The sequence below is a fragment of the Magnolia sinica genome, chromosome 15 (genome assembly GCF_029962835.1).
Source record: "Magnolia sinica isolate HGM2019 chromosome 15, MsV1, whole genome shotgun sequence".
NCBI classification, from domain to species: Eukaryota; Viridiplantae; Streptophyta; class Magnoliopsida; order Magnoliales; family Magnoliaceae; genus Magnolia; species Magnolia sinica.
The window spans coordinates 75386335-75408553 of NC_080587.1; the positions used below are offsets into that span (position 1 = coordinate 75386335).

The 22219-nt window shown below is 40.9% G+C and overlaps 2 protein-coding genes across 9 annotated transcripts in view; both read right to left on the reverse strand.

The window, feature by feature from the left end:
• The window catches only part of LOC131227778 (peroxisomal (S)-2-hydroxyacid oxidase GLO4-like), a 60180-nt gene that overhangs the window by 19015 nt on the left and 18946 nt on the right, over positions 1–22219 (reverse strand). The window lies entirely within an intron of this gene.
• Positions 1–22219, reverse strand: part of LOC131227779 (peroxisomal (S)-2-hydroxyacid oxidase GLO4-like) — a 44106-nt gene that overhangs the window by 2922 nt on the left and 18965 nt on the right. Inside the window, exons 2-12 of one of the 6 annotated variants that reach the window (XM_058223594.1) lie at positions 18772–18920; positions 18333–18457; positions 18203–18249; positions 17831–17908; positions 16944–17068; positions 16100–16157; positions 15636–15698; positions 12891–12960; positions 12631–12731; positions 11088–11192; positions 9928–10460 (exon numbers count right to left, since the gene is read on the reverse strand). In XM_058223594.1, coding sequence (XP_058079577.1) covers positions 10281–10460; positions 11088–11192; positions 12631–12731; positions 12891–12960; positions 15636–15698; positions 16100–16157; positions 16944–17068; positions 17831–17908; positions 18203–18249; positions 18333–18457; positions 18772–18914 — 1095 coding nt within the window. In that variant the 5' untranslated portion in view covers positions 18915–18920 and the 3' untranslated portion in view covers positions 9928–10280. Of the gene's footprint in view, positions 1–1154; positions 1260–9927; positions 10461–11087; positions 11193–11237; positions 11367–12630; positions 12732–12890; positions 12961–15635; positions 15699–16099; positions 16158–16943; positions 17069–17830; positions 17909–18202; positions 18250–18332; positions 18458–18771; positions 18921–22219 lie in introns of those variants that run through there. The other 5 variants (XM_058223596.1, XM_058223595.1, XM_058223598.1 and 2 more) reach the window with 5 other exon arrangements.

A 22219-nucleotide genomic window follows, 5' to 3' on the forward strand; every position in this document is an offset into this window, starting at 1 on the left:
AATCTCTACCGTTGAAACACTCCCAAGGTCGGTTCCCACAACAGAAAAACAGTGGGAATTTAAACCCACACCATTGAAACCCCCCTGGGCCTATGTTGTTGTATGTGTTTTGTGACCAAGCTCGCCACTCCTTTTTCTTTCTTTTCCTTTTCTTGCCTGCTCACTTTATGGTACAACCTAAAATTGTAAGAGCTCCAGTCCCTGGTGGACCCACATAATGATCGGTCCACATCAAAGGTTGGCCCAACATGATAGACAGTGGATGTAAAGGAGACCAAGCATCCTTGAGGGATAAATACTTGTGTTGTTGGAAACCAATCATGTCTACTTTTTGGTTGATAAGTATGTTGTGTGCCAAACATGCTTATCTCCTTGATAAGGAGAAACTAAGATAAGTTACTGGTAGCATAAGTCGCTTATCTCAAGTAACTTAAGATCCAAACTTCCCCTAAGTGTTTACACACAACTTTAGCTATTTTCAGGAGCTATGTAGTGTTAAGGCCAAGTTGCGTTATGCGGCGTAAGCTACACCAAGGTGTTTTATAACTGTAACAGTGGCCGTAATAGCCCATATCGCTGTTTTAGCCTCAATTTTTTTCTTAGAAAAACTTGTTTTGAGACCATTAGGGGACTATTATGGGCAGTTTTTTCTGTAATGGCTGTTACGGCATTTCGACTTTGTAATGCATAACGGTTACGGCCGTTACCGTTACGTAACGGTTTTTAATACCATGAACTACACGCTACCTAGAGTAACTATTTAAATCACTGGGCTTAGCCCACCTAAATTTTGGATCAACCCGATTTTCGGGATCCAAGGAGAATAAAGAGTGGGTGCACATGATGGAAGGATTGGACGCCATGGAAACATCATGGTGGGCCCTACACATTGATTTGTGCATTAAGGTTAAAGTAGAAACGATCGTATTGGATCCAGCATACAAAGCTTTGTATAGTATACGAGTTTGTCGACTAAATACAGTTTAAGTGTGTTAAGTTCAAAAAAGCACAATGTACTTACATGCACTCAGATGCACTTAAGAACAATGTACATAGACAAAGCTTTGTAATGGATTCGGACTAGTGAGCCAACGTACAATCTATAAATCCATTGAGCTTTACGTGTATGTAAGGAAATGTAATGTAACACTCACCATAACAGCTTGGACTCCAAGAGCCAAGGCCTTGAAAACATCTGTTCCGCACCGGACTCCTCCATCAAGGAGAACGGGAACTCTTCCATCTACAGCTTTAACCACCTGCCATCTCCAATGTGTAAAAATCATATAAGCTGCTTTAGAAGCATGGATTGATTACCCATCCCATTAGTTATAGACAATCAATCAATTTGGGTTCTCAATTAGGTCTAGCACATACTACATGGGCTACCATGCAAAAATTACATGACGATTCCAACCGTCAAATCAATAGCCTATAAAAATAGACAATGAAGATCATTTATGGAGAAATAGGTTCAATCAACAACTCGAGGTTTCTCTATTAATGGGACCAATCATGGACTGCTCATGGTTCTAAAGAATCACTTCCATTAGACAATCCCAACCATCCTATCCATGGGTTGGCAGTGGATGGCTACCAAAAAAATGAGGCCAACTTAGATATGGAATGGATGATGACCATTGAAATATGTTTTATATGCCTAATGGACAGTCCCAGTTGATAGATTGGACAATCCAACTGTCATAATGTGAGACCTCTCTCTCTCTCTCTCTCTCTCTCTCTCTCTCTCTCTCTCTCTCTCTCTCTCTCTCATGTGTGCGCGCATATATCATCCGTTAGCCTCTCTCTCTCTCTCTCTCTCTCTCTCTCTCTCTCATGTGCGCGCGCATATATCATCCGTTAGCCTTTCTCCAAACTATAGATGGAAGATTGCCTGAAGTCAAATGGAAGGTGGCTCAAACAAGTTTCTCTAGCCTTTCATTTGTTCTGTAGCCTGGCCCACCTCATTTTCAGGCCAGGGTATTTATACTATCTGCACAGAAGGGCCCACCTGAAGAAAAGCTTGGATGTTCACCACACTGGTGCATGCATGTGTGATTAGCAAGACTCGTTAAGAGCCATCAGTTTTTTCAGTTACTACAAGCGAATCATCACCTCTTCAAGAACAGATATTGAAGCTGGCGCATAATAAGCTGGCGAGCACCATGGTTTGATACAATCACCCCAGCTACAGCAGCGTCGACCACCATTCTAGCTGCAAAATCAGCGGAGAAAATCACCAACTTGCCCACTCGGCCATGAACAAAGTTTCCTTCTTTAAAAGCCAGTCAAAACTCAAAAACCAGTTGAACATTTCTACTGTGAAATCTACTACGAAATGGACAGCATCGACTTACCATCTTCTGCAGCGAGCACACCCTTGATCAGAATCGGCAAGCTCGTTATAGATTTCAACCATCCGATGTCCTGAAAAGATTATGCCGCTATAAATTGAGAAGAACATGAAAGCTGATTCATACTATTAGAAGATAATATCTTTATTGCATGTTATCATTCAATACATGACTCAAGTGGGCAACACGAGCAAGAATAGTTGGGAGGGGGACAACATGCCCTCTCCAGTGTTCCCTTTGGCATGGCCCACCTAAGTCATGAATTGGCATGATTTTTTAGCCTAAGGTGATGCAAGACAATTACCTTGTAATGCCCCGAATTTCAAGGGTCGAGCAAAGCTCAATTGTCAAGATTCCGAACATCAATTATGCTTTGCGGAAGCTGGTTTCTCAAGTACTTCTATACTAGGCAATCAAGCATGTATAGGATTATACTAAACAGTGTATCATAGTCCAGAATAAACACAATTAAAGCAGAAGAATATTAAATTGAAACACATGTAGTATGATTATCTAGAGTATGGGTCCAGCTGGGTCTAATATATAATTCCAAAATCAACAAAAATGTGAAATGGAGTCGTCTAGTTAAGCCCGATCGCTCAACTCTCCCTGTCGAGAAGTGCGCAGCCTACATCGGCCCATCAGAAAGCTGGAAGAAAGAGAACTCATCCTCATCCATGCCCACCTGATCCAATGCATCGGCCTCAGTGGTCCCTGCATCTATATCAGCGTCTGGTTGGTGTTTTAAAATACTGTCCCAGAGTGGAAGTGAGTGATAACTCAGTAGTTCTAGAAAGCATGGGTTACACATGTTATCAAGTCTATCAGTACAGGAATGATAAAACAACGTAAAACAAACATTTTCTAGTTATTCTTTTTAATGCGAATAATGGAGTTTATAAAATGATGCATGCCCTCACCATACAACACTCCCTCAACACGCGGTTCCAACCACCTATTTCGCAAATGACAACACTTCATAAACACGCGACTCCAATGCCTATTTCGCCATATTTTAAGCTAATGCAATGCGATGAATAATTATGTTAGCCGAGTAATTAATTATGTCCATTCATCCAGCAATTTGGGAAAGCTAGGACACCTCCCTTTTAGTCATTGGCCTCAACTAAATCATTAGACGTAGGACGACCACAACAATCTTATGCTTGTAATCCCTAATCTGTCTGGGTTCGTCATTCCCAGCTGAATACATACGAAAGGCAAGTTGTAAAAGTAATGCTCACGGTCACTACGGGGAGGCTCCTCACCCCAGCATAGGCCGACAACACAGACACGGTGTCTCATACCACCATGTCAAGCTCACGAGTCTTGAGGATCATGATGGTAATGGTTAATACTAGACCTTTGCAATTAGTAAAGGGGTTGTCCCAGATTCAAATAGTTGTGATCATACATGGTGAACATATATAGAGTTAGCCAGTTCTTTGGACAATTTCAATTAATACGGGCGAGCACCAACATAACCGGCATGGAGTGTGTAAGCGTCCCGCGTGGCCCAGCCACTGTCGGTCGTCCGTGTTCGACCCGGATCAATCGAACATGTCCGAGGTGGCCAATCTAATTTGGTCAACCCATATTCGGGAATTTGCCGACTAACTAGACTACTTTTGTAGTCTTACTTCTTAATCTAATCAAATCAACGAACATTAAAGATGATTGGATTTACATTCAATCATTAAAATTAATAATCTACTCATTCAGGTATTTTATCAAACACGTATGTGTCGCTATACTACAAATTGCAATCCATTGAACATAAATTGAAATAGATGTAAGTTATCATGCACATATTACGTTAGCAATCATAAATCATTAACTGGAGCAGTAGCATTGATAAATCGCAACCTAAGCACTTATGGTCCGCACCTTTGCAATGATTCGCCTGATTCAGGCGCTTCTAGGATTAGGAATTTAAGGAAAATAATTCTTATACCAATTTAAAAGCAACTAAGTAAGATTCATGTAATTTAATCTAGAAAAGCCTAGGTTGGGAAGTAGAATTTGTTTCTTACCTCCCAATCGTGAGTGGGGTAGATTTGGCGGATGAAAACGATTGAGGCTAGGGCTTTGAGTGGAGGAAACCAATAAAGGGAAGCACCAAAACCTCTCCACTCTTAGTCTCACTCTTCTTCTCATCTTCTTTCTCTTTCTCTTTCTCTTTCTCTCATTTGGCAAAGGTAAATTCGTATGGGGTGATGGGGTGCCCAAATGAAGGCTTTATATAGTGCCAGAATTAGTGAAAATGGCCCTAAAGGCTAGGTTTTCATTATACTATTCCTATGGAAGAATGTTTCTAACCTATAGGGCTCATTATAGGATGTATATGTCGATATACACCGTAGAATAGTTGCCCTAATTAGGGGTGCACACGGTTTGGGTTGGTCTGGTTCTAAGGTGAAACCGGAACCGAACCGTTCCTTACGATTCCAGGATTTTCAGAACCGGAACCGGACCGTTAGCACCCTAGAACCGAACCGAAACCGGACCGTGAAAACCCGTTCGGTTCTGGATTGGTTCCATGGTTCTGGGCTTTTTATAATCTGGCCCAATTGCATGTTCTATTTTATAATTTAGCCCATGTCCATTAATGTTGTGATCCACTTGATGAATGGTTTAGATACTATATATGGTGTGAAAAAATACATTTATGAAAACAAGCAAAGGGTGCATTGTAAACCATAAATCATGAGTCAAATATACAACTAAAATATATTGTAAACTCACAATTCCAGGTTCGGTTCCAAGTTCGGTTCCATGGATCGGATCCACGGTTCGGATCGGTTCTACATACCCCCAAACTGGAACCGAACCGAACTAAATGGTTCTTTAATTTTTGGAATCGGAACCGATGCACTCTAGAACCGAACCAAACCGGACTGTTTACTCGGTTCCGGTCCAGTTCCACGGTTCTACCGGTTCGATGTGCACCCTTAGTCATAATGATGATCTTCATATGGATATGATCGGCCCGCCATTTGGATGCGCTGATCGAGGGGTATATCAGAAGTGTATTTGATGGTCACCAATGGTCGACTGGGGCTGCGGCTATACGAATATGTGTAGATAAATATCTTTAGTCGGTACCCCGACTTTGGCCATGAATCGACGGTCCGAAAGCTACAATTTCATGAAAGAACAAAGTGACTAGTTTCACTTAAGTTTCGAATTTTCATATACAGTATTCGCACAATTCAAGCACTCACCTTATGAGTCCAAGTTGAGCGATTCGATACGGGATCTTGACTCGATGTCTCACGATGGACACCAAGCCCACTAAGACGAACGTATTTATATAAAATTAGGTTTAATGGCCCACTAATGAGCGGTCTAGAGCTCGTTCAGATAATCAGGGCATTTTTGGAATGAATTAGTTAACGAGATTTGTTGTGTGAAATGATTAGGGTCTAGATTAGCTAAGTTCACAGTGTGGCCTATTCACAACTAGTGAAAATGACAATTCGATTATAATAACTCTAAACTATCGATTCTTAAGCTAAAAGGATACTAGGTCAGTTTGGTCTATTAATTAAGATCCAACCCCTAGTTGTCTCGACTTTAGGTGGTCTTTATTTGGTTGTGGTTGCCTTGATTAGTCAGTGATAGGTCAGCTAGATGTAGGCCCCATGTGAACAAATCATGTGGCTAAACTCGTTGTTTAAGTGATTGGATTCGTTGGCTTCATACGGTTGATTAATCAGATTTGTGTGATTCTTTATTGGTATCACTAACGTATAGGCTAACATCAAGTGTTAATAGTCAGTAAATGACAATATAAGTTAATTATAATGAAAACTTTCAAGGGTTTTTGAAAATCCAAAATAGCAAAACTCTTGGATGTTACAATCTACCACCTTTAAAAATAATTTCATCCCCGAAATTGCTTAAGGGTAATAAATAAAGATATTATTATTTCGTTTGCCTAAGTTTTATTAATTTTAGGTTTATATGTGTGGTAAAGTGCATACTAACTACACTAGCCTTGCTTATTATATTCTACTCTCCTTAAAAGTTTTCACTTTTGATGTTTGAAAATAAATGTCAAAATCATTGTTATCGTACTAAGTGTTTGATGATAAAGTTTACCTAAGGGTGGTATATTCTACTTTTCATGATTGGACTAATACGGAAAGACACTTATGGTAGGCTTTGATCCGATACGTCGATCCTCCACCTGGCCAGGGCAAAAAGCTTGTTATATCCCTTCGTAGTCCTGTGAATCCGAGTCTTCTGCTCGGTCAAAGCAGTGAGTCCATTGGTAGTCACCCAGGATTGAGAATTAGGTTAAGCCGCGAATACTTCGCAAGTGTATGGTTCCATAATTCCGTAGTCCAATTATTCTTAACATTTGGAAGATATCAAAATTTATTAAGAAGTTCAAGTTTCACATTTATAAGATTGTCTATCGGGTCTTTTCAAGGAGTATTCTGTTTAATTCATGTTTAATTTAGTGGATGATGAGTCTCCCACAATGCTTATGATTAAACGATTATCTCAGAGAGGTTTCCAAGAGCCTAAGATTGTATTTGTATGTTGCAGTTTCGATCCTATGGCTAGCGGGTTATGAGCAAAGCATGCTTCGTTTTTATTAATTTCGAGAGGGAAGGAAGAAACGGAAGTTCTAAGATATTTCAAAGGTTTGAAATGCTAATAACGCTGAGAAGGACACAAAATTTCGGCAGGGTCACGCTGAAAACTGTCCGGAATCGGCGTAATTCTTTTGTCTACACTAGGCAGCTCAGAGTCGACGCCTGATGATATCTATCTTTTCTGAGGTTGCCTGAACCAAGTATGGACCAACTAAACTCTTTTCTGAAGCATTATATCACAAAGCTTGAATGCTTCACGAATCCAACCTTTTGGTAAATTTAGACCATTGATCAATAAGGCCCACCTTATAGGATTCTCACTCCACTGTGAAAGGCCAATGCACTACTATTGTCCAACATGAGAAAATCCCTAGCCCTTCAATTGGTGACCAGCAAATCAACCCTTGCAGCAGTCCACATTCAATCGAACAAAGACCAGAGATTCAACAGCTGTGTTCTTACATGATGGCGCCCAGCAAATTGACGTTCTGGATTGCTGAACTACAAGCCCTAGCTGTGAATCTGAAAATAGGATGAGCATCGCATAGGACCTCTAAAGGAGGGTAGTGTTTCAAGCTGCGATGAATTAATTACATAGTACGCAGGGAGAAAAGGCTCCAAAATGGATACAGTGGTCATAACTAGAGTTGACACAGACGAATCTTGCCCTAAATTGTGCCCAAGCAGGAGCTCCAGTATATGAGAGTCGTTCAAAGAATCTGGCAGCACAGCCCAAACACAGAAAGGGTCATCTTTCCAGACCTAAAACAATATCAAAGAGATAACCATTTAAAATGTACATTTTGAAAAACAATACATTTCACTTATGATTATAAAAATAATAATTTGGTTCCTTTCATTACCAAAACAGCATTGTCCAAACTGGGTTTGAAATCCTCCATACAGTTTGTATAGGCTCTACAAATACAACTGTACATATGGGATTGATGACACTAATTACAATTGAATCAGGGCCTTTCCTTTCTCAAGTTATTGAGATTGGAATGATTATTTAAGCAACTCTTCTAGGATATAAGGTGAGACACCTATATTCCTTCTTAGAGTCCACAATTCTATCCCTCTTCAACTATTCCTATCTTTCTTCTCTCTCTTTCTCTTCTAGTTTCAGTTGGGCTTGTTATTCTTCCCATAGGTATAAGGCGATTATCAAAATCAAAGGCATAGCAGGACCCAATCTCCTGTAAGATCTCCTAGAACCAAAATTTTGAACAACAGGAGCATATTTCCTCATCTTTTAAATCTGACATTCTTGTTTTAGTTTGAATCCCCAATCCCAAAAGTTTTATGATCGACTGCCCATCAAAAATTACCCTTCACTTTTATCAAACCACTGGGAACTGGCGAGACTCAAATTGACACCACTCATAGGGCCACATGGTCTCACCCAATTTTGACCCCAAACCCAGCTATTAAATGTAGGCCCAAAGGGCAACCAAGAACATTTAGAAATGTTCACATTAAAAAAAAAAAAAAAAAAAAAAAAAAAAAAAAAAGTATATGTTAATATACCACGTTTTTGTTTTCTTCCTACGTAGTTAAAATGAAGAAACAAATTTTAAAAATAGAGAGAAGTTAGAAGAAAAAAAAAATTTCTTTTGGCGCCATTTTGGCTTTACTAGCCTGGCATCCATTGATACAGCCCATTTTCTTGAAACATACCAGTTTACCTAAGTATCGTGGATAGTTGTGGGGCAATACAAATAAGATACGGCCACATAATGATAAATATCTAAAACCAAGATCATGAGTCTCTGACTTATAAGAAATCATCAATAAAAGGTATAAACAATGTGGTTTACCATTGTTGAATATTATATCTATGTAAATCTTCATTAATCAATCAAATTTCCATTTCTTGATCCTTCAACTAAGATAACTTGCTCCCATTTCTAAAGCTCCTCATGCTCCATCCACTAGCTATAACCATTTTGGTTTGCCGAGACCATCTTTATTTCAATCAGTTTTATACTATCATTTTCTGGAATTCTCCAATCTAGCTATTCTAAATTTCTAGAAATGGGTACTAGGTAATTTGTACATGAATAGTTCAACCAATAAATCTGAACTGCCCATTCAGCCCAGCCCACACTCATCATGGGAGATTGTTCAAAGCACACATTACTCAGAGCATCTTATCCATCTGAAAAATCACCTGCAAAGTCATCCATCACAATTAAATGCAATCATCATCTAAAACATCCCTTCAATGACCCAACTTGGATTGCTCATAGTTACCAAGAATCACTTTAATAGAACAATGGTAACCATTCATCGGTAGCTTGGAAAACCAGTGGTTACAGATGAAGGCTGCATTTCATATGGGTACATGTTGGCACATGTGGTACTGCACATGCAAGATGGCCAATAGGCCTCTTGCACAGATTATTATTATTATTATTTTTTATTTTTTTTTAAACATAGTTTTGGGACCCACTAAAGGAACAGTCAGGGTCACTGCCACTATGCCCCTCGTCCTACTTAGGGCCTGTTTGGGAGTGTGGATTTGGAACCCCCTGGATTCCGAACCTCCAGGATTTGAAATCCTCCCAAGGCTTGTTTGGACAGTGGTATTAAGTTGTATTAAATGAGATTGCATTACTAATCCCACTTTGAATTTGGAAATGGCATGTTTGGAAGGAGTGTGAGATGGGATTAAAATTAACTTTGTAGGCTTGGGAAACCTTGTGGTGGAAAGTGTGAGATGTGATTACTAATCCCATGGATGATGGATTTTTCCTTCATCCAGGTTCAATTCAAGTGCAATTTAAAAGTAAATCCTGCTATTTATTTTTTAATGCAACAAACATAGTATTAGAAAACATGGGATATACTCAATCCAACATGGGATACAATACACCCAATCCAGGGACAATACCTTACACATGCATTTATTATAACTTTTACTCCATCCAAACACAGCCTAATCGAGCACGCAAACTACCTAATTACAAACGAGCTTCTCGATTTTAGCGTATGAGATTACACGCCCTTTACTATGATCAGCGGCCCACTCAGCTCAATCTAAACCCCACAAAAACCCAGTCCTGCCTTATTACAATTTTACTAATATCCAAATACACAGCAAGCTTAGCATTACAATTCTAATCGTCCTAAATGAGAAATATAATCACTTGGGAGTACACAAATGAACTTGGTGAGACTACAGTCCAATCAAATGTTTGGTGATACAACTTAAGTGGGCCACACCGGTCACATACTCAACGGTTCCAAATTTATTTAAGGAATTGAATGGCCCACATGTTTTATTGCTTATCATTCGATTTCTCCACCCACAACATCAAAGCAAGGATCTCAACCGGTCGCATTCTGTCCGCACATAGCTCCTTGTAATATCCTTCACACAGTGGCATCCGTTGAGTGCCATGGTGAGCTCAAGCTCATCCCTCAACATTTCTATGACCCGCCTCGCGCCGTATTCTCCCTTTGCTGCCAGGCCGTAGATCACCGGCCGCCCAACCTGCGGTCAAGAGCAAATGTGGGAAAAAAGAGAAAAGAAAACGGCTTATCGCATTCGTTGGAAGGTCCCTTGGCCATCATGTGCCACAAAGCTTAGGCCAGATCCAATGCAAATGTTCTAGGTTAAGCTTAATGTACAAATCTAGGTGTGGGGCCCACTGTGATGTTTTCTGTACATCCAATGTGTCTAGGGTGCACAAAAATCACATGGATCTAAAATTCAGGTGGGCCAAAGCACAGGGAACAGTTGGGATGGTCAGATATACCACTAAAAAATTCTAGATTGTGTGGGGCCCACCGTATTTTGTACGTGCCATCTAATCTATTAAGAAGATCTCTATCCAAAAAAATAAGACCATCCCAAGTCTCAGGTGGGCCACAAAACATGATTTCAGAGGTTTTAAGCATGATTATGCATGGTTTAACCGACCTGAGTTACTTTCAGGATCCAAGGAAAATAGGAGTGGGAGCACATGAGAAGTTTTGGATGTCATGAAAACATCATGGTGGACCCTATGCATTGATCTGTGCGTTAAGGTTAAAGTAGAAACATTTGTATTGGATCCGGCCTACAAAGCTTTGTATGGTACAAGAGCTTGTCTAAGTGTATTTAAGTGCGATAACTTACCATAACAGCTTGGGCTCCAAGAGCCAAGGCCTTGAAAACATCAGTTCCACGCCGGATTCCTCCATCGACGAGAACAGGAACTCTTCCAGCTACAGCATCCACCACCTGCCATCTCCAATGTGTAAAAACTCATACAAGCAGACTAGACATTTTAGAAGCATGGATTTACGATGACTCATTCGAGTAAGTTACGGTACACCCAGTTGCAACGGAACACTTGGAGAGTCCAATCAATCGATCTAGGTTCTCAATTAGGTCGTCTAGCACACACTTCATGGGCTACCATGCAAAAATTACATTGATCAGACGAATCCAACCGTCAAATCAATAGCCTATAAAAATTGATTTTAAGATCATTTATGGAGAAATATTGTTGATGTCCCAAATCTGTAAACAGCAGGGTCTGTCGATGCTCGATGCCATTGAGGAGACGTCAATGCCATCGACAGACCACTCGATGCCATCGAGCAGATGTCAATGCTATTAGAAAAATCCAGAAAATCCATGTTTTAACGCTGGAACGTTTTGGTGTTTTCTCGATGCCATTGAAGGAGTTTGATGCCATCGACAGACTGTCGATGCCATCGAAGTCCCATCGAAGGTGCCATCGAGCGTGCTATTCCAATTGTAACACGATTTTATGCTATATATATCAGGTGTAATCGGGATTTGGGTAGCAAGAGAGGTGTTCTAGGTTTTCTAAATTCGTCCCTAAGGGTTTCAAGGGCATAGCTTGGCTTGTGCAGAAAATTTGAGGCTTGTTCAAATTGGTAATCTCTATTCTCTTGTAATTTTCTGCTTTCATAGTGTATTATTGTTGCTTTGTACCGTGGCTTTTTCTCACAAAGGTTTTTCCACGTAAAATTGGGTTTGTTTGTATTCAAACTTGGTTGTGCGATTGGAGTACTTTGCTTGATTCATCTTTGTGTGCTTTTGCAGTTCCCCAACAAGAAATAGGTCCGATCAACAGCTAACATTTTCTATTTATTGGGGCTAATCATGGACTGCTCATGGTTCTAAAGCATCACTTCCATCAGGCAATCCTAACCATCCTATCCATGGGTAGGCAAGCAGATGGCTACAAAAAAAAGAAAAAGAAAAAAGGCCAACTTAGAAATGGAATGGATCAAGACCATTGAAATGTGTTCTAGGCCTAATGCACAGTCCTAGTAGATAGATTGGACCATCCAAGTGTCATAATGTGAGAACTCTCTCTTTCTCATGCGTGTGTACTTATATCATCGGCTTAGCTTTTCTCCCTGCGATAAATGGAAGATTGCCAGAAGTTCCATGACCCACTGCCCACTATGAGGTAGGCCGGGGTACAAAACGAATGGAAGGCAGCTAAAACAAGTTTCTCTAGCTGTTCATTTGTTTTGTAGCCTGGCCCACCTTATTTTCAGGCCAGGGTATCGATACTATCTGCACGGAAGGGCCCACCTGAAGAAAAGCTTGGATGTTCACTACACTGGTGCATGCATGTGTGATTAGAAAAACCCGTTAAGAGCTATCGGTTTTTCAGTTACTACAAGCGAATCATCACCTCCTCAAGAACAGTTATTGAAGCTGGCGCATAATCAAGTTGGCGAGCACCATGGTTTGATACAATCACCCCTGCTACACCAGCGTCGACTGCCATTCTAGCTGCAAAATCAGCAGAGAAAAATCACCAACTTGCCCACTCGGCCATGAACAAAGTTCCTTCTTTCATGCATAGTCAAAACTCAAAAACCAGTCCTAACATTTCAACCGTTTAACATTTCTACTGTGAAATCTACTGCGAAATGGTCAGCAGCGACTTACCATCTTCTGCAGTGAGCACGCCCTTGATCAGAATCGGCAGGCTTGTTATAGATTTCAACCATCCAATGTCCTGAAAAGATTACGCCACTAGAAATTGACAAGAACATGCAAGGTGATTCGTACTATTCGAAGATAATATCTATATTGCCTGTGATCATTCAATTCATGACTCGGGTGGGCAACATGACCAAGAATTGTTGGGGGGCGAAGGGCACCCCCTCTCCAATGTTCCCTTTGATATGGCCCACCCAAGTCATGGATTGGCATGATTTTTGGGCCCATGGACAAACATGGGGCAGTGTGTATGATGGTCAGAGCGGATGTCATCCCACCTGAGGTTGCTTATAAGAAGCAATCATTGTCTACTTTATCATAAGTGCCAAATGAGATTCTCGAAGAATTCGCTCAATTCTACCTTAGCATAAGATCGACGCTCGAATGTCTCTTCTTCTCAAGAGACCCTGTCAAGTCCAAAAAATTGACAAGGATGGGGCTACTCCTAAGGCTTATGACTTAGTAAGGTTACATCAAAGCCCTTGTGGAGATTTCCACAAAAAGATCCGTTGGTTCTAGCAAACAGATCACAATTACAAGTACCCGGGAGCATACTGATGGAATGAACGAAATACGAACCGTTAAAGGCAATGTTTTAAACTGTTTTAAATATCGATGATATCGACCGATATATCCCACGATATATTTTGTATCCCACCTGTGCGATACGAAACACACAAGTAGTGGGATATATCCCCCATGTTTGATCCGAGAGCATTTTAAAAAAAAAAAATCGATCATTTTTTCTACAAATCATGTTAAATCAGTGTCAAATTGTTACAAATCCATGATTTTTCTTGTTTTGTATGAAAAATCATGGATTTGGAACTTCAATTTTGAGATTTGGAGAAGGACCGAGTTGTGGAAAATTGAAAAACAATCAAAATCAAACATGTATGTAACCTAATCTAGTGATTTTTCTTTTGCTTTTGAATGTATTGCTTGTGTTTCCACATGTCTTCTTACATTTATAAATTATATGAATAGACTTTTAATTTACTTGCATCAATTTAGTTAGACAACGCATAGATTAGGACCCCATACAAAGAAACCTATCATGTGCACTTGTTGTTTGTAATGATTTGATTTGTAAGTGTGTATTGATGTCTTTTTTAACAATAATTGAAATTTCATTAAAAAAATCGACCAATTTCCAATGTTTTCCCATGTTTCCAATAACAGCGATACATTACGCGATACAACCGATATATCCCATGCGATAACCGATACGTATCCGTATCCCAAGGGTGTGATACATGACACGATTGACTATACCGATATTTCGAACACTGGTTAAAGGTAATAAAACATTTGCTAGTTCCCCATTACCCATCAACAAGCTAGCAGCCATTTACATCATGATGGAGCCCATAAAGGTCGTTTGCACCACAATTTTCGTGGAAACATTTGCACTTCATCATTTTCCATACAATGTCCCCCAACGTTTTAAATGACACACAGGGTGACCTATCATCAATCTGAACCGTTCATTCATTCATACAACTTGGAGAAAGCCATGGCGCAGAAATCATGTCAATTGGGTGATTCTAAGCATCTGATCAATAGCAATGAAAATGGAAAATCAAGATTGAGCAGAGAAACAAAATTAGGTCCAATCATTTTGAAACATCTAGTAGATAGATCCCACTTTGTATTGTTTATGATTCCAAAGTAGTACTTTGGTTTTGATTATTCTAACCATGTGATCTATGGCTCATTAAATGGTTGTAACAAATTGGCCCCATTCAGAGGGTTAGAATTATCTGATTGCGTGATTCTTTCACCATGGTTTGCTCCCAACAATTCTATTGAATGAACCATTCCTATCAATGATTGGGTGTCCACATGGGGTTGAAATATAGCTATTAAAAAAAATACTAAAAACAAAAACAGCCCAAATAGTGAATTTCTCAAATAAAAATGTAGAAAAGAGGTAGATCAGCCCGGATCATGATTTGGGTGCACATCCAAACACACATTAGTACACGACAGGAGAGAGAGAGAGGGAGAGAGGGAGAGAGAGAGAGAGAGAGAGAGAGATTCTTGGTTTTTAATGTTCACAACCGTATAGAAAAACATAGGACAAAATCAATGTTTTAGGGCCTGTTTGGGCACCACTTAAAAATGAGTTTATCTTTTTTCATTTAATTGTAATTATGTATTGGAGATCATTTTTTATGTTAGGGGTGATAATATAACCAACCATTTATGGGAGGGTGTGTTTGGTTGAACTATGATCTCTAATGTGTAATTGATGTTCACTAAAACGAGATGAACTCATTTTATGTGGCACCCAAACATGCCCCTCGAAGATAAGTTAGTCAAATGCCTATTACTTGCTAATGCCATTGGCCTATCAGAATGTAAGGGCATGTTTGGATAGCACTAAAAAGGTGTTTTAACACATTTTTCTCCCCACAAGGGCTGACATACTGACTGCTAGAATAAAATATGAGATTGTGGCCCATTCAAGTATCCAACTGGCCTCAAATTTGACACATTTGTATTTTTTTTTGTGACTGCAAGTCTTCTAAATGGTTCAGATTTTCAAAAACACCTCATATTTGTGATAGACTGATAGGTGATGGAGCAACGCCTAGCTAACCCCAAATGAAAAATGAAAAATAGGTAGCATCCAAACACATCCAAACTGTTTATTTCAGATAAGAACATCATCGATCTGTAAAATACCTTCCAACTCAAAGAAGGATCCATGGTCTGTGATGCATAGGCTTCGAGCTTTGAGCCTCCTTCCTGTATTGAAAAAAATACAATGATGAGTAGCATATTCAGCATTGTGATTCAATATCCCTTTCATCATTTCGTTGGTGGAAGAAAACAGATTTCTGATTATTTCCAGTCCAGATATCGAAGACGAGGTGATTAATAGGAATCAATAATTGGGTGTGGTCCACCCATCAGTAAAGGAATAGGGTGATTATGGGGCCTGTTTGGATGCCACTTAATATGAGCTCATCTCATTTTAGTTAAGGATTGAAATAATCTTGATTACCAACAACCACGATGGGAGTGTTTGGTTGCACCAAATTTCATGAAATATCAAGCAATTTTGCAACGAATTAGATTGATTAATCATGAAATTTCATGATATTTAGAGCAACCAAACGCACCCTTATAGCATGCATTCTACTCACAGAATTAACTTCCACTGACAAGAGACCTTCGAGATTCTTCAACATAGGCACAACCATTCTGCAAAAGGGACCAATGCAAAATTCTATGATCACTGCTAGTGAATCATTTCCAATTCAATAGAGCCCATTGTTGGGTAATCCAGACCATTGACATGATGGGCCCAAAATTTTTTCTTGATCGGGCAATTCTAGCCCTTTGATTGGTGGCCTGCATGTAGAATGTCCACATTCGATTGTATAAGGGCCAAACAGTGGATAACCAAGATCTTCCCGATTGGAACGTTTCTGGGGCATGGTCCATCACCTTTGGAACCATTAGATCGATGATCTAGATCACTAGACCATGGCACAGACTAGTACAAACTGAAAAACTGAGTACACTATACTTTGAAAAAATGTAATTTAGTTACAGAAAGAGAAGCAGTAGGATGATTTTCACAAGGAGAGATTGAGGCGGTGATCCACAACACATGCCATTGGCATGTGTGTATAATCTGCAGCACATACTACTACTCATGAGGTGGGGACCACCATGAACATGCCCTGGCCCAAAAATCAGGTAGCCCCACACATGGATGAGAAAAATGGACGGTTCGAAAAAAAAAAGAAAAGAAAAGATGACCAAGCATCCATATTCAATATACACGTGTACCGCACGACCAATGAACCATACTAAAAAATTTTGGTTGAGGGCGTGTTCAAGGTGGCCCCAGAAGATGAGTGGCCTGGATCCTCCACACGTGCCATGCAGTGTAGGCACGTGTACTCACAAATCGTCTCAACATCTCTCTACAGAAAAAATATATAGAGAGGTTGAAAACAACAGATATCGGAGAGTTCTTACTTATTCCTTATGTCCCTTTCCCTCCTACCAAGCTTTGGAGTGTCGGCGGTGAGAACGATAGCCTTGAATCCGTTCCGCTCGGCTCTCCGTACTAACTTCTCTGAAACATCTCGTCTTTGGTATACCTACTCTTAGAGGGATGACAAACCACTAAATGAGTACCTAGAGCTAACGAAAGACATGTTTGGATGCACAAGTGAACTGAATTACAATTTATTTGATTCATGCTGACAATGAAACCACCACAAGCTGCATTTGAAACAGTTGTAAATGCAATTTGGAGGGCTAATCTGCCTGCCCCGCTTTTGTCATTTGCTCTTTAGCAAACTGGGTAATTGCAATATGATCAATTCGACATCCCAATGCAACATTGACAATATTAGGCTAACCAAAGGTGTGTTTGGATCTCAATTGAACTGAATTGCAATTCATTCAACTCATGATGACAATGAAACCACACACGCTGCATTTAAAACAGTTGTAAATGAAATTTGGAGGGCTAGTCTATAGTTATGACAAAAGTGCAACCGGCCCCACTTTTGTCATTTGCTCTTTGGTGAATAGGGTTATCGCAACTTGATTGATTAGACATCCAAACGCAACATGAAATTTGAAAATATTAGGCTAACTAAAAAGGCATCAGGATTGAACTGAATTACAATTCTTTCAACTCATAACCCCCATAAGCTGCATTTGAAACAGTTGTAAATTCAATTTGGAGGGATACCCGGTCATTAGTCATTATGAATTGAGTGTGGCAGGCCCCACTTTGGTTATTTTCTATTTAGTGAATTGGGTTACCGCAATTTGATTGATTGGATGTCCAAATGTGGCATGAAATTTGAAAATATCGGGAATCTGATTTTTAGTAAGAAATAGAACCATACATATAATTGATAGAAACGGATTGCATTGCAGCTGGAAGCAACCTCCTCAATGGTGGAATTAGATGAAAATGATAGCACCTGAAAACAGAACAGCTCTAACACTATATCACATACAAGAAAATGCTACTACAACCCTTTTCCAACTGTTGATCTGGTGGGCCATCAAATGGATAAATAGTAGTGTTTGTACAAATCTGACCATCTGACGGTTGCAAGGTTCACCCACCGAATGTGGACGGTAGCTCGTTTTTTAAGGTCACTGCTACATTTCTTTCGGACCAGTACTGATGGCCTTTGTAGATTGCCAAATCAACAGTCCTGATCACTGGACACAACCATGCAAAGAAGCCAGACAATGTAAGATTTTGATACCATGATTGTATTACATGCTGCAGCAGCTCTGGCAGTGGCGACCTCTCCTAAAACAAGATAAAACTGCAATAAGAAAATCGAAATTACACATGAAATCCACACCATTGAAATCAAAACCCTGGATTCAAACCTTCGGGGTGGGCCAGTTTATGCATTCCAGTCGGAGCGACCATGATCGGGGCTGAAACATTGTACCCCAATATCGACGACGACACATCTACATTGCTCACATCTATAAGAATTCTTGGCTGAAACCTGAGAATCCATGCATGCATAAATGGTAAAACAGCAAACACTGAGAAATTACATTATCAGTTTCATAAAACTGGGGCCCGCTGTTGTGTGATCTGGATTGCACCATGAAGTCCTAGCCATCCAATCTTTGGCCTCTTTTCTGTTAAATGCAGACCACTGCAGTATTTCTTGGGAATGGATGGTTTGGATTGTCTGGTCAAGGAAGTTCTTGGGAATGTTCCACCAATATCAGTGGCAATCAGATTAACAGTCCAGATCACCTAACCAAACCCACTTGTAAAAACTATCCAACAATGGTAACATATTAGTGGTACGTGATTCTTCGAAATGCTTCGACGTTCTCCCTCAAGGTGTGCTCATCCTCAGCTCCTCCGCTGAAGTAGTCGTAGTTCATCTTTGGCAGAGCTTGCCGGGCCAGTTCTTGGAACTCGCTGATGTTAACCGGGTCGCCCGCCATTTCTTCCTGTTAAAAACAACCATTCATCTCTTCCCATCATGTACATTCATGGATTGACGACTTAGACAAGAGCCTGAGTCAAGTCGGATCAGACTCATGTCCTGGTTGACTCGGTCGACTCAGACTAGGCCAGAGATGATCTAGCTCGACACCTTGAGTCAACCCAACACAGGCGAGTCGTGACTCGACTCGGACCCAAACGAGTTTGGATGGGTCTCTGCGTATAAAAACCATGTACATTCTCGTTAAAACGGTTATGGTCACCATACGTGTGGGATGTAGGATCGGATCTGGGCCACAGCCCACCATTGATTAAGGCCCAGGCCCAGGCCCAACTGCAACAGAAGGTTGTGGGGCCCACCTTGTCGTGTGTGTGACATCCAATCCATCCATCACGTGTGCAGCATTTTAGGAGTGAATGTAACAAATCAGGCCGATCCAAAAGTCAAGTGGGCCACACCACAAGGACCAGTGCGGATGTGGACGGATCCGATTGAGACCTTGCTCGGGCCCACCGTTCATAAGGCGAGTCCCACAGCAAACGGTGGGGATGCGACGCCCACCGGACAAGATCTTTCTCTCTCGCATGTGCCACGTGGCTGAGTAGCAAGTTAGCATCCCTCTTTGAGAGTGTTTTGCCTGTGCTGCGTCTCAGCATCTCTAGCACGTGTCCATCGTGCGAGAACTGTTTGAGCGGCCTACGTTCCAATAAAAACGCTGAAAAGTGATCCTGACCATTGATTTATTGAGCCATTTCAGCTACAAGAATCAATTATAAGAACCATCCATTCAGCCTAATTTTCTTACTGTGTCCCGTCTGGGAATGACCCAAAACATGGACGGTTCTGATCAGCCGACCATCTCTGCAAATGGCCCCAGTGAATCGACACATGTTGATGACCTTGCAACGCGATGTAGGCAAAACTTCTTCTCCCTAGATGGATAAGAGGCTAGTTCCTCTCCAAGCCCTCGTACATTTAGCTTATTCTACAAGTGCTGGGAGTGGGGCCCACCATGGTGTGTGTGTGTGTGTGACATCCAGGCTGTCCATCAGGGTTTCCCCACATTTAAAGTTACAGGCCCTAAAAATAAGGTCGATCCAACCATCAGGTGGACCACCATGTGTTTTGGATGTTTTTGGGCGGTTGTCCATTGCTTTCTTGGATGATGGGATTCTATCGAAAATAAGGCCTATAAAATCATTAGGTGGGCCACACCAAAGAAATCAACCGACGACTATCCAAAAATCTCATAATTTCATCGTGGCCCACATGATGGTTGGATCGGCCTGATATTCGACCCCGATGAAAAGGTTGTCTGTCATCCACTCACTCCGGTGGGCCCCACACGAGAACCTTTCCTCAAATCCCAACACCGGAGCTGAAACTTATCCACCCAACATTTTGAAACCACCATACATAAAAATGACATTAAACCCCCAATAGTTGAGAAAATAAAGCTAAAATACATACAATGTAAACCCTTCATTGGAAACAGATGTACCAAAAGGTAACAAAATCCACGGGAAAAGAGAGGGAGATCTTACCTTTGATTGAAGAAGGAATGGGCCAGCTTTCTCCGATCAAGATGCCAGGCGAGGGTCTTGCAAGTATTTTCTATTTGTAAGAGAAAAGGAAATATGATACGAATGAGACGAATCTACTATTATATGGTAGAGCTACCTCCCACCGTACAAGTTGAAGGCAGATGTTCAATTGGAACCGTCCACGTAATAGAATCTGCCATAGATGGCCTTTTTGGTGGACCTTCCTCCATGCATGGTGGGAATCCACCGTTTACGTTGCCACGTGGGCCGTTCTTTTCTTCTTTTGGGGGGTACTACAACGTGGGCCATCCATGTTGCCCGTCACATGACGGACACGGATTTGGAAGTTCCTGCTCTGGGATGTTCGGTGGGGCACACAGTGATGTTTTTGAGAAATCCACACCGTCCATTCGTTTTGAGAGCTCATTTTAAGTAATGAGACCAAAAACGAAATGAATCCAAAACTCAAGTGGACCATACGAGAGGTAAAACCGCGGAAAGAGTTTCCTATCGTTAAAACCTTCCTGGCATCTATCTTGATAATTATATACCATCCAAACCGTTTATAAGGTCATTCCCACTGGGATGAAGTGAAAACACCAGAAACTTAGTGTCATATGAAACTTTGTGGCCATACAAATGTTTCAAACGGTGGTCACTGAATCCCAACTGTTTCCTCAAGTGTGGCCCAATTGAGTTTTGGATCTACCTCATTTTTTTCGTATGTCCTAAAATGATCTCTCAAAAGTGTATTCACGGTGTAGATTTCTCATAAACATTACGGTGGACCCCACCCAGCATACCGGCCCATGAACCTACTGCGAAAGGCTTTCGCAGGAAATCCGCGTCCGTCACATGTCTGCAACCATTTCCCTTTGAGCTATGTCCACACGTGTGTACAATGTACCTCATGAACACGCCACCAGATGTGCCAGCGTGGCCGACAGGTACAGTATCTATGCCGTTCATTAGGTGTTCTTGACCTCGAATATTTTAACTACCAAAAATAAATCTGGTCCATTCAGAGAGTGGGATTCGATTTGAGAAACAGTTGGACGCGTATGAAAACTTTAGATAGTCCTTTTCATCCATACATTTTTCTCTTCATTTATGGCCCACCTGACAAGTAAAAAAAGAAAAATCTCGCAAAGAGCATCTAAACAGTGGTTAGACCCTGATGAATGGACTGGATCTTGCATCGATGTGCCATGATGGCACATGTGTGGCGTCAATGTGAACTAATTTGACGTGGGTCCACTGGATCTTGTATCATCGTGACGTACACGGCACACCTTTGGAAGAACGCCTGCTGTCGCTGTTAGTAGCCACCAACTACCGACGGCGGGAACGGATTGGCTAATCCCCTCTTTTTCTTTTTCTTTTTACACGCACACACACCCCACACACGCACGCCGTGGGATTTCACCACTGGTGGGTACTCGAACCCTTGTCCCGGTGTTGAAACTCCTGGGAGTCTACCACCCGGGTAAGAGTAAGGACCCACATGACGTATGTGTCTCATCCATGCCGTCCATCCATTTTTCCGGATAATTTTATGGTATGAATTCAAAAATGAGGTAGACTAAAATCTCAAGTGGGCCATACAGTGGTGATTGAACTCTCACCGTAAAAAACTTCTTGGGGCTACAAAAGTTTTGGATCAAGCTGATTTTTGTTTTTTGCCTTCATACATGTGTTTATGGCGGCATGTGCATTATCTAACTTGCACATGTGCTTGGTTTCATGGAGCTCTGTGTAG